This window comes from Oncorhynchus mykiss, chromosome 1 (genome assembly GCF_013265735.2).
Source record: "Oncorhynchus mykiss isolate Arlee chromosome 1, USDA_OmykA_1.1, whole genome shotgun sequence".
NCBI lineage: Eukaryota > Metazoa > Chordata > Actinopteri > Salmoniformes > Salmonidae > Oncorhynchus > Oncorhynchus mykiss.
In genome coordinates this window covers 80,408,840-80,423,760 of record NC_048565.1, presented here as the reverse complement: position 1 = coordinate 80,423,760, position 14,921 = coordinate 80,408,840, and the positions used below count along the sequence as shown (strand labels likewise).

The window sequence follows — 14,921 nt, the reverse complement described above, 5'->3', positions numbered from 1 at the left end:
CACTCCTCCCGCCCCACTGTAATTATAGTCAATATAACAACACATCCCGCCCCACTGTAATTATAGTCAATATAACAACACACCTTCCACCCCACTGTAATTATAGTCAATACACAAAACACACCTCCTGCCCCACTGTTATTTTGTCAACATAACAACACATCTCCCACCCCACTGTAATTATAGTCAATATATTAACACACCTCCCGACCCACTGTAATTGTAGTCAATATAACAACACACCTACCGCCCCACTGTAATTATAGTCAATATAACAACACACCTCCTGCCACACTGTAGTTATCGTCAATATAACAACACACCTCCCGCCCCACTGTAATTATAGTCAATATAACAACACACCCCCCGCCCCACTCTAATTATAGTCAATTTAACAACACACCTCCCACCCCGCTGTAATTATAGTCAATATAACAACACCCGCCCCACTGTAATTATAGTCAACATAACAACACATCTCCCACCCCACTGTAATTATAGTCAATATATTAACACACCTCCCGACCCACTGTAATTGTAGTCAATATAACAACACACCTACCGCCCCACTGTAATTATAGTCAATATAACAACACACCTCCTGCCACACTGTAGTTATCGTCAATATAACAACACACCTCCCGCCCCACTGTAATTATAGTCAATATAACAACACACCTCCCGCCCCACTCTAATTATAGTCAATATAACAACACACCTCCCACCCCACTCTAATTATAGTCAATATAACAACACACACCCCACCCCACTCTAATTATAGTCAATATAACAACACACCTCCCGCCCCACTGTAATTATAGTCAATATAACAACACACCTCCCGCCCCACTGTAATTATAGTCAATATAACAACACTCCTCCCGCCCCACTGTAATTATAGTCAATATAACAACACATCCCGCCCCACTGTAATTATAGTCAATATAACAACACACCTTCCACCCCACTGTAATTATAGTCAATACACAAAACACACCTCCTGCCCCACTGTTATTTTGTCAACATAACAACACATCTCCCACCCCACTGTAATTATAGTCAATATATTAACACACCTCCCGACCCACTGTAATTGTAGTCAATATAACAACACACCTACCGCCCCACTGTAATTATAGTCAATATAACAACACACCTCCTGCCACACTGTAGTTATCGTCAATATAACAACACACCTCCCGCCCCACTGTAATTATAGTCAATATAACAACACACCCCCCGCCCCACTCTAATTATAGTCAATTTAACAACACACCTCCCACCCCGCTGTAATTATAGTCAATATAACAACACCCGCCCCACTGTAATTATAGTCAATATAACAACACACCTCCCGCCCCACTCTAATTATAGTCAATATAACAACACACCTCCCACTCCACTGTAATTATAGTCAATATAACAACACCCGCCCCACTCTAATCATAGTCAATATAACAACACACCTCCCGCCCCACTCTAATTATAGTCAATATAACAACACACCTCCCACTCCACTCTAATTATAGTCAATATAACAACACACACCCCACCCCACTCTAATTATAGTCAATATAACAACACACCTCCCGCCCCACTGTAATTATAGTCAATATAACAACACTCCTCCCGCCCCACTGTAATTATAGTCAATATAACAACACACCTCCCGCCCCACTCTAATTATAGTCAATATAACAACACACCTCCCACCCCACTCTAATTATAGTCAATATAACAACACACCTCCCACCCCACTCTAATTATCGTCAATATAACAACACACCTCCCGCCCCACTGTAATTATAGTCAATATAACAACACACCTCCCACCCCACTCTAATCATAGTTAATATAACAACACACCTCCCGCCCCTCTGTAATTATAGTCAATATAACAACACACCCCCCACCCCACTCTAATCATAGTCAATATAACAACACACCTCCCACCCCACTCTAATTATAGTCAATATAACAACACACCTCCCGCCCCACTCTAATTATAGTCAATATAACAACACACCTCCCACCCCACTCTAATTATAGTCAATATAACAACACACACCCCACCCCACTCTAATTATAGTCAATATAACAACACACCTCCCGCCCCACTGTAATTATAGTCAATATAACAACACACCTCCCGCCCCACTGTAATTATAGTCAATATAACAACACTCCTCCCGCCCCACTGTAATTATAGTCAATATAACAACACACCTTCCACCCCACTGTAATTATAGTCAATACACAAAACACACCTCCTGCCCCACTGTTATTTTGTCAACATAACAACACATCTCCCACCCCACTGTAATTATAGTCAATATATTAACACACCTCCCGACCCACTGTAATTGTAGTCAATATAACAACACACCTACCGCCCCACTGTAATTATAGTCAATATAACAACACACCTCCTGCCACACTGTAGTTATCGTCAATATAACAACACACCTCCCGCCCCACTGTAATTATAGTCAATATAACAACACACCTCCCGCCCCACTGTAATTATAGTCAATATAACAACACACCTCCCGCCCCACTTTAATTATAGTCAATATAACACCACACCCCCCGCCCCACTCTAATTATAGTCAATTTAACAACACACCTCCCGCCCTACTTTAATTATAGTCAATATAACAACACACCCCCCGCCCCACTCTAATTATAGTCAATTTAACAACACACCTCCCACCCCGCTGTAATTATAGTCAATATAACAACACCCGCCCCACTGTAATTATAGTCAATATAACAACACACCTCCCGCCCCACTCTAATTATAGTCAATATAACAACACACCTCCCACTCCACTGTAATTATAGTCAATATAACAACACCCGCCCCACTCTAATCATAGTCAATATAACAACACACCTCCCGCCCCACTCTAATTATAGTCAATATAACAACACACCTCCCACTCCACTCTAATTATAGTCAATATAACAACACACACCCCACCCCACTCTAATTATAGTCAATATAACAACACACCTCCCGCCCCACTGTAATTATAGTCAATATAACAACACTCCTCCCGCCCCACTGTAATTATAGTCAATATAACAACACACCTCCCGCCCCACTCTAATTATAGTCAATATAACAACACACCTCCCACCCCACTCTAATTATAGTCAATATAACAACACACCTCCCACCCCACTCTAATTATCGTCAATATAACAACACACCTCCCGCCCCACTGTAATTATAGTCAATATAACAACACACCTCCCACCCCACTCTAATCATAGTTAATATAACAACACACCTCCCGCCCCTCTGTAATTATAGTCAATATAACAACACACCCCCCACCCCACTCTAATCATAGTCAATATAACAACACACCTCCCACCCCACTCTAATTATAGTCAATATAACAACACACCTCCCGCCCCACTCTAATTATAGTCAATATAACAACACACCTCCCACCCCACTCTAATTATAGTCAATATAACAACACACACCCCACCCCACTCTAATTATAGTCAATATAACAACACACCTCCCGCCCCACTGTAATTATAGTCAATATAACAACACACCTCCCGCCCCACTGTAATTATAGTCAATATAACAACACTCCTCCCGCCCCACTGTAATTATAGTCAATATAACAACACATCCCGCCCCACTGTAATTATAGTCAATATAACAACACACCTTCCACCCCACTGTAATTATAGTCAATACACAAAACACACCTCCTGCCCCACTGTTATTTTGTCAACATAACAACACATCTCCCACCCCACTGTAATTATAGTCAATATATTAACACACCTCCCGACCCACTGTAATTGTAGTCAATATAACAACACACCTACCGCCCCACTGTAATTATAGTCAATATAACAACACACCTCCTGCCACACTGTAGTTATCGTCAATATAACAACACACCTCCCGCCCCACTGTAATTATAGTCAATATAACAACACACCCCCCGCCCCACTCTAATTATAGTCAATTTAACAACACACCTCCCACCCCGCTGTAATTATAGTCAATATAACAACACCCGCCCCACTGTAATTATAGTCAATATAACAACACACCTCCCGCCCCACTCTAATTATAGTCAATATAACAACACACCTCCCACTCCACTGTAATTATAGTCAATATAACAACACCCGCCCCACTCTAATCATAGTCAATATAACAACACACCTCCCGCCCCACTCTAATTATAGTCAATATAACAACACACCTCCCACTCCACTCTAATTATAGTCAATATAACAACACACACCCCACCCCACTCTAATTATAGTCAATATAACAACACACCTCCCGCCCCACTGTAATTATAGTCAATATAACAACACTCCTCCCGCCCCACTGTAATTATAGTCAATATAACAACACACCTCCCGCCCCACTCTAATTATAGTCAATATAACAACACACCTCCCACCCCACTCTAATTATAGTCAATATAACAACACACCTCCCACCCCACTCTAATTATCGTCAATATAACAACACACCTCCCGCCCCACTGTAATTATAGTCAATATAACAACACACCTCCCACCCCACTCTAATCATAGTTAATATAACAACACACCTCCCGCCCCTCTGTAATTATAGTCAATATAACAACACACCCCCCACCCCACTCTAATCATAGTCAATATAACAACACACCTCCCACCCCACTCTAATTATAGTCAATATAACAACACACCTCCCGCCCCACTCTAATTATAGTCAATATAACAACACACCTCCCACCCCACTCTAATTATAGTCAATATAACAACACACACCCCACCCCACTCTAATTATAGTCAATATAACAACACACCTCCCGCCCCACTGTAATTATAGTCAATATAACAACACACCTCCCGCCCCACTGTAATTATAGTCAATATAACAACACTCCTCCCGCCCCACTGTAATTATAGTCAATATAACAACACATCCCGCCCCACTGTAATTATAGTCAATATAACAACACACCTTCCACCCCACTGTAATTATAGTCAATACACAAAACACACCTCCTGCCCCACTGTTATTTTGTCAACATAACAACACATCTCCCACCCCACTGTAATTATAGTCAATATATTAACACACCTCCCGACCCACTGTAATTGTAGTCAATATAACAACACACCTACCGCCCCACTGTAATTATAGTCAATATAACAACACACCTCCTGCCACACTGTAGTTATCGTCAATATAACAACACACCTCCCGCCCCACTGTAATTATAGTCAATATAACAACACACCTCCCGCCCCACTGTAATTATAGTCAATATAACAACACACCTCCCGCCCCACTTTAATTATAGTCAATATAACACCACACCCCCCGCCCCACTCTAATTATAGTCAATTTAACAACACACCTCCCGCCCTACTTTAATTATAGTCAATATAACAACACACCCACCGCCCCACTGTAATTATAGTCAATTTAACAACACACCTCCCACCCCACTGTAATTATAGTCAATATAACAACACTCGCCCCACTGTAATTATAGTCAATATAACAACACACCTCCCGCCCCACTGTAATTATAGTCAATATAACAACACACCTCCCACTCCACTGTAATTATAGTCAATATAACAACACCCGCCCCACTCTAATCATAGTAAATATAACAACACACCTCCCGCCCCACTCTAATTATAGTCAATATAACAACACACCTCCCACTCCACTCTAATTATAGTCAATATAACAACACACACCCCACCCCACTCTAATTATAGTCAATATAACAACACACCTCCCGCCCCACTCTAATTATAGTCACTATAACAACACTCCTCCCGCCCCACTGTAATTATAGTCAATATAACAACACACCTCCCGCCCCACTCCAATTATAGTCAATATAACAACACACCTCCCACCCCACTCTAATTATAGTCAATATAACAACACACCTCCCATCCCACTCTAATTATAGTCAATATAACACCACACCCCCCGCCCCTCTGTAATTATAGTCAATATAACAACACACCTCCCACCCCACTCTAATTATAGTCAATATAACAACACACCTCCCACCCCACTCTAATTATAGTCAATATACCACCACACCCCCCGCCCCTCTGTAATTATAGTCAATATAACACCACACCCCCCGCCCCTCTGTAATTATAGTCAATATAACAACACTCCTCCCGCCCCACTGTAATTATAGTCAATATAACAACACACCTCCCGCCCCACTCTAATTATAGTCAATATAACAACACACCTCCCGCCCCACTCTAATTATAGTCAATATAACAACACACACCCCACCCCACTCTAATTATAGTCAATATAACAACACACCTCCCGCCCCACTGTAATTATAGTCAATATAACAACACACCTCCCGCCCCACTGTAATTATAGTCAATATAACAACACACCTCCCGCCCCACTGTAATTATAGTCAATATAACAACACACCTCCCGCCCCACTGTAATTATAGTCAATATAACAACACACCTCCCGCCCCACTGTAATTATAGTCAATATAACAACACTCCTCCCGCCCCACTGTAATTATAGTCAATATAACAACACACCTCCCGCCCCATTGTAATTATAGTCAATATAACAACACATCCCGCCCCACTGTAATTATAGTCAATATAACAACACACCTCCCGCCCCACTCTAATTATAGTCAATATAACAACACACCTCCCGCCCCACTGTAATTATAGTCAATATAACAACACACCTCCCGCCCCACCTTAATTATAGTCAATATAACAACACACCTCCCGCCCCACTGTAATTATAGTCAATATAACAACACACCCACCGCCCCACTGTAATTATAGTCAATATAACAACACACCTCCCGCCCCACTGTAATTATAGTCAATTTAACAACACACCTCCAACCCCACTGTAATTATAGTCAATATAACAACACACCTCCCGCCCCACTGTAATTATAGTCAATATAACAACACACCTCCCACCCCACTCTATCATAGTTAATATAACAACACACCCCCCACCCCACTCTAATCATAGTCAATATAACAACACACCTCCCACCCCACTCTAATTATAGTCAATATAACAACACACCTCCCGCCCCACTCTAATTATAGTCAATATAACAACACACCTCCCGCCCCACTGTAATTATAGTCAATATAACAACACACCTCCCACCCCACTGTAATTATAGTCAATATAACAACACACCTCCCACCCCACTCTAATTATAGTCAATATAACAACACACCTCCCGCCCCACTGTAATTATAGTCAATATAACAACACACCTCCCGCCCCACTCTAATTATAGTCAATATAACAACACACCTCCCACCCCACTCTAATTATAGTCAATATAACAACACACCTCCCGCCCCACTGTAATTATAGTCAATATAACAACACCCGCCCCACTGTAATTATAGTCAATATAACAACACTCCTCCCGCCCCACTGTAATTATAGTCAATATAACAACACACCTCCTGCCACACTGTAGTTATCGTCAATATAACAACACACCCACCGCCCCACTGTAATTATAGTCAATATAACAACACACCTCCCGCCCCACTATAATTATAGTCAATATAACAACACACCTCCCGCCCCACTGTAATTATAGTCAATATAACAACACACCTCCCGCCCCACTGTAATTATAGTCAATATAACACCACACCCCCCGCCCCACTCTAATTATAGTCAATATAACACCACACCTCCCACCCCACTCTAATTATAGTCAATATAACAACACACCTCCCACCCCACTCTAATTATAGTCAATATAACAACACACCTCCTGCCACACTGTAGTTATCGTCAATATAACAACACACCTCCCGCCCCACTGTAATTATAGTCAATATAACAACACACCTCCCGCCCCACTGTAATTATAGTCAATATAACAACACACCTCCCGCCCCACTTTAATTATAGTCAATATAACACCACACCCCCCGCCCCACTCTAATTATAGTCAATATAACACCACACCTCCCACCCCACTCTAATTATAGTCAATATAACACCACACCTCCCACCCCACTGTAATTATAGTCAATATAACAACACACTCCTCTGTAATTATAGTCAATATAGCAACACACCTCCCGGCCCACTGTAATTATAGTCAACGGCACACCGCCGGCACACCGCAGCCACACAGCTCAATGAGCCTCGTTTATCATGGACAGTCAGCCGGAGAAGACCATGAGCAGCCCAAGCAAACGTAGTATGGCCCAATGCTCAGTTGAAAAGCACCCCTGTGTGTGTGTGTGTGTGTGTGCGTGTGTGCGCGTGCGCGCGTGCGTTGGTTTGTGACTTTTTTGATGATAGTCGAGAGCACACTGAGTGGAATATGTAAATCTCTATGTGAGCCTTGTATACGGAACACAACAAAGTACATTAGTCTCAAGGGTGTTTTCTATCCCACATGTGGCTTTGCTAGTGTAAGTGTGATAAATAACACTGTTGGGAGAGTGGTGAACAACACTTACCAGGCATGCTGCTGGCAGACTGCTGGCCCACTGCCCTCCCGGACTCACACACATACACACATACAAAAACACGCATACACACACAAACACATCTAAATATGTTAACAGAATGAGCCTCTGCTGTCAAGGCTTTCCTCAGAAAGCATCAGATAGAAATATTGGTCCAGCTGTTGGCCAATTACCACCTCCACCTCTGTGTTGATGTTTTTTACTTCACAAAAGTGTAGTCTTTCGGGTTGGAGCTCTTGCTGTGCTAGGTTGATACACTTTGTAGGTGTTATGGAGAACGACAGGGTATTTAATGAAAGTGTCTCCCTGTTTTTTCTCAGTGCAGGTACAGATGTAAGATATTCATTTGAGCCAGTTTGCTACAGCAGGAAAATAATCCTGCAGCAACAGGAAATGTGAAATATTATGTGGATTATAATGAATGGACATTTTTGTAAGGGTTGCTACATTTTTCTTAAGTGGAAATCAAGTCTGACATTTTAAAGTGGAAATGACAAGCTTGAGAAACCTTTTTAAACCTCAAATACACTACAAGCTGTACATTTCCTGCATTGCAACAGGGTGATCAAATTAAGATCTGACAACTGTAGAAGGACTTTTAAACATGTCCCGTTAGTCCCACAGACCTACTGCTCCTCTATAAGACCTTACTAGGCAAACAGCTAATGGTTGATATAATGGTTGCTATAATGGTTGATCCCTGTAAGATGTCCATCTGTAGGCGTGAGCGTGACATTTATCATGTAGGCTTGGATAGTTTATGGGGCGCACAGTCACAGTCAGTCCGAACACATCTAGAGAAAGAGAGCAGGAGAAGCGCTCTACTGTTCTTCCTGACCAAAGTTCCTATTCAGTTACTAATTCTATGTTTCTGACTACAAATGGATATTGTGAGAGCATTGATTTGTGTGAGAATACTCCCAGCACACCGGATGTGACATCATCAGCATCGCTTCCTCCTGGCCTTGTCAGGAAGGGACAGCAGAGACGCACAAGGGGGTGAAGGCCTAATCGCTGTAGAAACCGATATAGCCATTAGCGGCAGCTGCGGCAGAGAGAGGCTGTTGCTGCATATTAATAGGGCCGGAGAGAGCAGCAGATCTGTGGCAGTTAAATGGCTGGTGATTGTAGGGCTTGTCAAAGACAACAGTCTCCACTGTGACTGTGTGATGTCACAGCCAGGAAGTGATTAGCAGTCAAGCTGTTGTCTTACGGATGAGCTTTTGCCTTTTTCTGCTGTCTGCTTGAGAAAAACTATTTTCTTGGAGGTAGAGATGACCCAGGTTTGACTGCAGGCTCTTGATAGGGCAGAGGAGATTGAATATGCTCTCACACAGTGGGGGAGAGAGGACCAATGAGAAGGACAACAGGTGGGAATATTTGCCAATCGCACACACACACTGTGCTGATTACACACCCACACACACCCACACACACACACGGTCACACAGAGACATTATATCTACCCACATCTCTATCCTTACACAATCACAGCCACCAAGAGGACTGAAGTGTGTGTGTGCATGTCTCTTTGCTGCACTGAAAGTAAAGGGGCTGAATAATTTTGCACGCCCAATTTTTCAGTTTTTGATTTGTTAAAAAAGTTTGAAATATCCAATAAATGTCGTTCCACTTCATGATTGTGTCCCACTTGTTGTTGATTCTTCACAAAAAAATACAGTTTTATATCTTTATGTTTGAAGCCTGAAATGTGGCAAAAGGTCGCAAAGTTCAAGGGGGCCGAATACTTTCGCAAGGCACTGTAGATACTCTGTTTTATCTTGTGGAGAACTGTGAGACACCACACCCCCTCGGTTTCCTCCCTTCCCTCCATCCCTCCATCCCTCCTTCCCTCCATCCCTTCTTCCCTCCATCCCTTCTTCCCTCCATCCCTCCATCCCTCCTTCCCTCCATCCCTTCTTCCCTCCATCCCTTCGTCCCTCCATCCCTCCATACCTTCTTCCCTCCATCCCTTCTTCCCTCCATCCCTTCTTCCCTCCATCCCTCCATCCCTTCTTCCCTCCATCCCTTCTTCCCTCCATCCCTTCGTCCCTCCATCCCTTCTTCCCTCCATCCCTTCGTCCCTCCATCCCTTCTTCCCTCCATCCCTTCGTCCCTCCATCCCTTCGTCCCTCCATCCCACCTTCACTCCATCCCCCCGTCCCTTCCTTCTCAGTGAAGCTGAGATGATCCGTGCAGATGAGGCAGCCCCTGTCTGTTCTACATCAGCATTTAGCCACTCCCCTGTCTGTTCTACATCAGCATTTAGCCACTCCCCTGTCTGTTCTACATCAGCATTATGCCACTCCCCTGTCTGTTCTACATCAGCATTTAGCCACTCCCCTGTCTGTTCTACATCAGCATTTAGCCACTCCACTGTCTGTTCTACATCAGCATTTAGCCACTCCCCTGTGTCTCTGTCCGTCCTGCTTTTGTCCTCCCTCTGCATTCTGCTCAGTGGATCCAACCACCCTGTGTTATCAGAGAGAGAGCCTTTTGTCCAGCCTGCCGTACAAAGCCTGAAGAAATGATTGCTCTTATTTAACCATTACATTGATTGAGAGAGTCAGAGAGACAGAAAGATAAAGGAAACGCATGTAAATGACGGCTACAAAGTATATTGAAAGTAACTGCTTCCGCACAGATGTGGTTCTTGAGTTAATTAAGCAATTAACATCCCATAATACTTAGGGTCATGTATAAAAATGCTGGGCAAGCCATTACTTTGGCTACCTAGGCTATGCCCCCATAGGATGGTAAAGCCCCCATCCACAGGGCACAAGTGGTCACTGAATAGTTTGATGAGCATGAAAACTATGTAAACAATATGCCATGGCCGTCTCAGTCACCACATGTCAACCCAATTAAAAACGTATACGAGATTCTGGAGTGGCGACTGCGACAGCGTTTCTACCACCAGCAACAAAACACAAAATGATGGAATTTCTTGTGGAAGAAAGGTGTCGCATCCCTCCAATAGAGTTCCAGACACTTGTAGAACCTATAACAAGGCGCATTGAAGCTGTTCTGGGTGGCCCAACGCCCTATTAAGACACTCTGTGTTGGAGTTTTGTTTATTTCGGCAGTTACCTGTAGTTTAACTTATACACTTTATGTTTTTCAATTATATTTCTTCCTGGTCTTGGTCCAGCGGTTTTGCAGCTCAGTACAATGCCAGAGTGGCCAGTTGGCAGGCTGGGGATCAAGGGGTGAATCCCTGAGAGTACTATTCAGAGTCACTGGACCAGATATGGATTATTTTGGTGTCTGTCTGTCTGTCTGTCTGTCTGTCTGTCTGTCTGTGTGTGTGTGTTTCTTCAGTCTAAGCCTTTTTGTGAAGCAAAAACAGCTACTGAGTCCAATGTCCACACTCGTATGCCCATGTCAGTGCTTGTCCTGTGCCATGTTGAAGTCACCAGAGCTAGATTCCCATTGAATAGTGCCACCCGGTGCCAATGACCATGTTATCATGTCCAGCTGGCAGAGCCTGGTGCCAGTTTAGTGAATGGAGTCACCCTGAGGAACAGTATGTCTCAACCTTGTAATCCACTCTTCTACTCTCTCTCTCTCTCTCTCTCTCTCTCCCTTTCTCTCTCTCTCTCTCTCTCTCTCTCTCTCTCTCTCTCTCTCTCTCTCTCTCTCTCTCTCCCTCTGTCTCTCTCTCTGTCCCTCTGTCTCTCTCTCTCTACCTCTCTCTCTCCCTCTGTCTCTCTCTCTGTCCCTCTGTCTCTCTCTCTCTACCCCTCTCTCTCCCTCTGTCTCTCTCTCTCTCTCTCTCTGTCTGTCTCTCTCTCTCTCTGTCTCTCTCTCTCTCCCTGTGTCTCTCTCTCTCCCCCTCTCTCTCCCTCTGTCTCTCTCTCTCTTTCTCCCCTGTCTCTCTCTCTCTCTCTCTCTATCTCTCACTCCCTCTCCCTCTGTCTCTCTCTCCCTCTGTCTCTCTCGCTCTCGGTCTCTCTCTCTCTCCCTCTGTCTCTCTCTCTCTTTCTGTCTCTGTCTCTCTCTCTTGCTCTCCCTCGCTTTCGCTCTCCCTCTCCCTCTCTCTCTCTCTCCCTCTGTCTCTCTCTCCCTCTGTCTCTCTCTCTCTCTCGCTCTCGGTCTCTCTCTCATCTATGTGCTGCCTCTTCTCTTCTCTCCTCCCCTTACCTCCCTCCCCATCTCTTTCCCCCACTTCTCTTATTTTCACCCTGTTTCCCCTGCCCATTTGGCCAGAACTGAAAGACCAAGTCCTTTCTCTGCTGAAGGTGCCAGGAAAAGGAGAGGGGGGGTGCACAAAGGAAGTGAGGAAGGATTGAGGGAAAGAAAGGGGAATAAAACAGAGTGCTTTGTTACTTGCCAATGAAAGACATCTTCAAAATTAGGCTAGTTGCCCTGATTCTCTATGGAAGCATTTGCTCCTGGCAAGGTAACAACTTAGCATACACATCTCCACTCCAGAGAGTGGATGGTCTCTTCCTGCTGGGTTGCTGTTATTCCTAGAGCAGACTAGTTAAATCCAGTCACAGAGACGGCCATTTATAAATAGGATTGTGCTTGCATCAGGTATTGAACTGGGTCTGGGAGAAAGACACAGACAGAATAGTTCTGCTGAGATGGAGGTCCTGTCACAGCAATGGTGCCAACTTTGCTCCCTGATTATAGTCTCCAGACAATTCATTAAACAATGTTTTATGAAACAATGCTGTTCAGGGTTCTCTAGTCTGTGAATTAACATTTAGGTTTTTTGTTTTGTCTGTCACCCTTCACCCACATCCCCATCTCCCCTTCCCCATACCTCATCAACATTCATTCCTCCCATCCTCCCCATCTCCCCTTCCCCATACCTCATCAACATTCATTCCTCCCATCCAATAACCTTTTCCCAATCCCTATTGAATCACACGCAACATACAACACTAACCTCTGTCCTCCATTCTCCTCCCCTTCTCCCCTTCTCCCCAACTCCCCTCCTCCCCTTCTCTCCTCCTCCCCTTCTCTCCTCCTCCCCTTCTCCCCATTCCCCCAGATACCTTTGCCAGTAAGGTGGCAGCCATCCAGGACCAGTATGCTGACGCATCCATCGGCAACGTGACGGGCAGCAACGCGGTCAATGTGTTCCTGGGCATCGGCGTGGCCTGGTCCATCGCTGCCATCTACCACAACTCCAAGGGCAACGACTTCAAGGTAGACCCGGGGAGCCTGGCCTTCTCCGTCACTCTCTTCACCATCTTCGCCTTCATCTGCGTGGGGGTGCTGATGTACCGGAGGCGACCTTCGATCGGCGGCGAGCTGGGAGGTCCGCGGACTCCCAAGATACTGACCACCATGCTGTTTGTCAGCCTGTGGCTGCTGTACATTCTGTTCTCCTCGCTGGAGGTCTACTGCCACTTCAAGGCCTTCTAAACAGCATCAGACTTAAGAAGGCCCAAGAAGAGCTAACCAGAGACAAGAAGGAGGCAACAGCAGTGGTGAAAAACATTTTCCTCTTGTCATTAATAAACCCCCCTTTCCCCCTATCCCCCTTTTAAGAAGTGAAAGATATGCCCCCCCCCTCCTCTGTCCCCATGGTCTAGTGCTTAATGGATGAAACTGGTTGTTAAGGCGAGGAGAGGCCTGTCAAGGCTAGGACAGACACCCCTCTGAAGTCTGTAAAATGGCAGTTGAGTGTGTGTGTGTGTGTGTGTGTGTGTGTGTGTGTGTGTGTGTGTGTGTGTGTGTGTGTGTGTGTGTGTGTGTGTGTGTGTGTGTGTGTGCGTGCGTGCGTGCGTGCGTGCGTGTGCTTGTGGGTGCATGTGCGCGTGTGTGTTTGTGGGAGCGTGTGCACGTGTGTGTTTGTGGGTGCATGCGCGTGTGTGTTTGTGGGTGCGTGTGTGTGTGTTTGTGGGTGCGTGTGTGTGTGTTTGTGGGTGTGTGGGTGCGTGTGTGTGTGTTTGTGGGTGCGTGTGTGTTTGTGGGTGCATGTGTGTTGGTGGGTGCGTGTGTTTGTGGGTGCGTGTGTGTGTGTTTGTGGGTGTGGGTGTGTGTTTGTGGGTGCGTGTGTGTTTGTGGGTGGGTGTGTGTTTGTAGGTGTGTGGGTGCGTGTGTGTATGTTTGTGGGTGCGCGTGTGTGGGTGCGTGTGTGTTTGTGGGTGTGTGTGTGTTTGTGGGTGTGTGTGTGTTTGTGGGGGTGTGTGGGTGCGTGTGTGTTTGTGGGTGCGTGTGTGTTTGTGGGTGTGTGTGGGTAGGTGTGTGTGTGTTTGTGGGTGCGTGTGGGTGTGTGCATCCTGAAGGGGGAGCTGTTTAGTATATCTCTTACTACTCAGCAACCTTCCAGAAACAGCATCGTCCACGTCTGATGCTCGTTTCAAACTAAACACTAGACATCTGAGTGAAATCCTTTAATTCCCCTGACCATCATTATTGATATGTA

The 14,921-nt window shown here is 44.8% G+C and overlaps 1 protein-coding gene across 2 annotated transcripts in view; it reads left to right on the top strand.

The window, feature by feature from the left end:
• The window catches only part of slc8a1b (solute carrier family 8 member 1b), a 237,664-nt gene extending 223,380 nt beyond the window's left edge, over positions 1-14,284 (top strand). For both annotated transcript variants that reach the window (XM_036986620.1, XM_036986617.1), the window contains exon 7: positions 13,539-14,284. In XM_036986620.1, coding sequence (XP_036842515.1) covers positions 13,539-13,915 — 377 coding nt within the window. In that variant the 3' untranslated portion in view covers positions 13,916-14,284. The remainder of the gene's footprint in view (positions 1-13,538) is intronic.
• Positions 14,285-14,921: the final 637 nt, after the last annotated feature.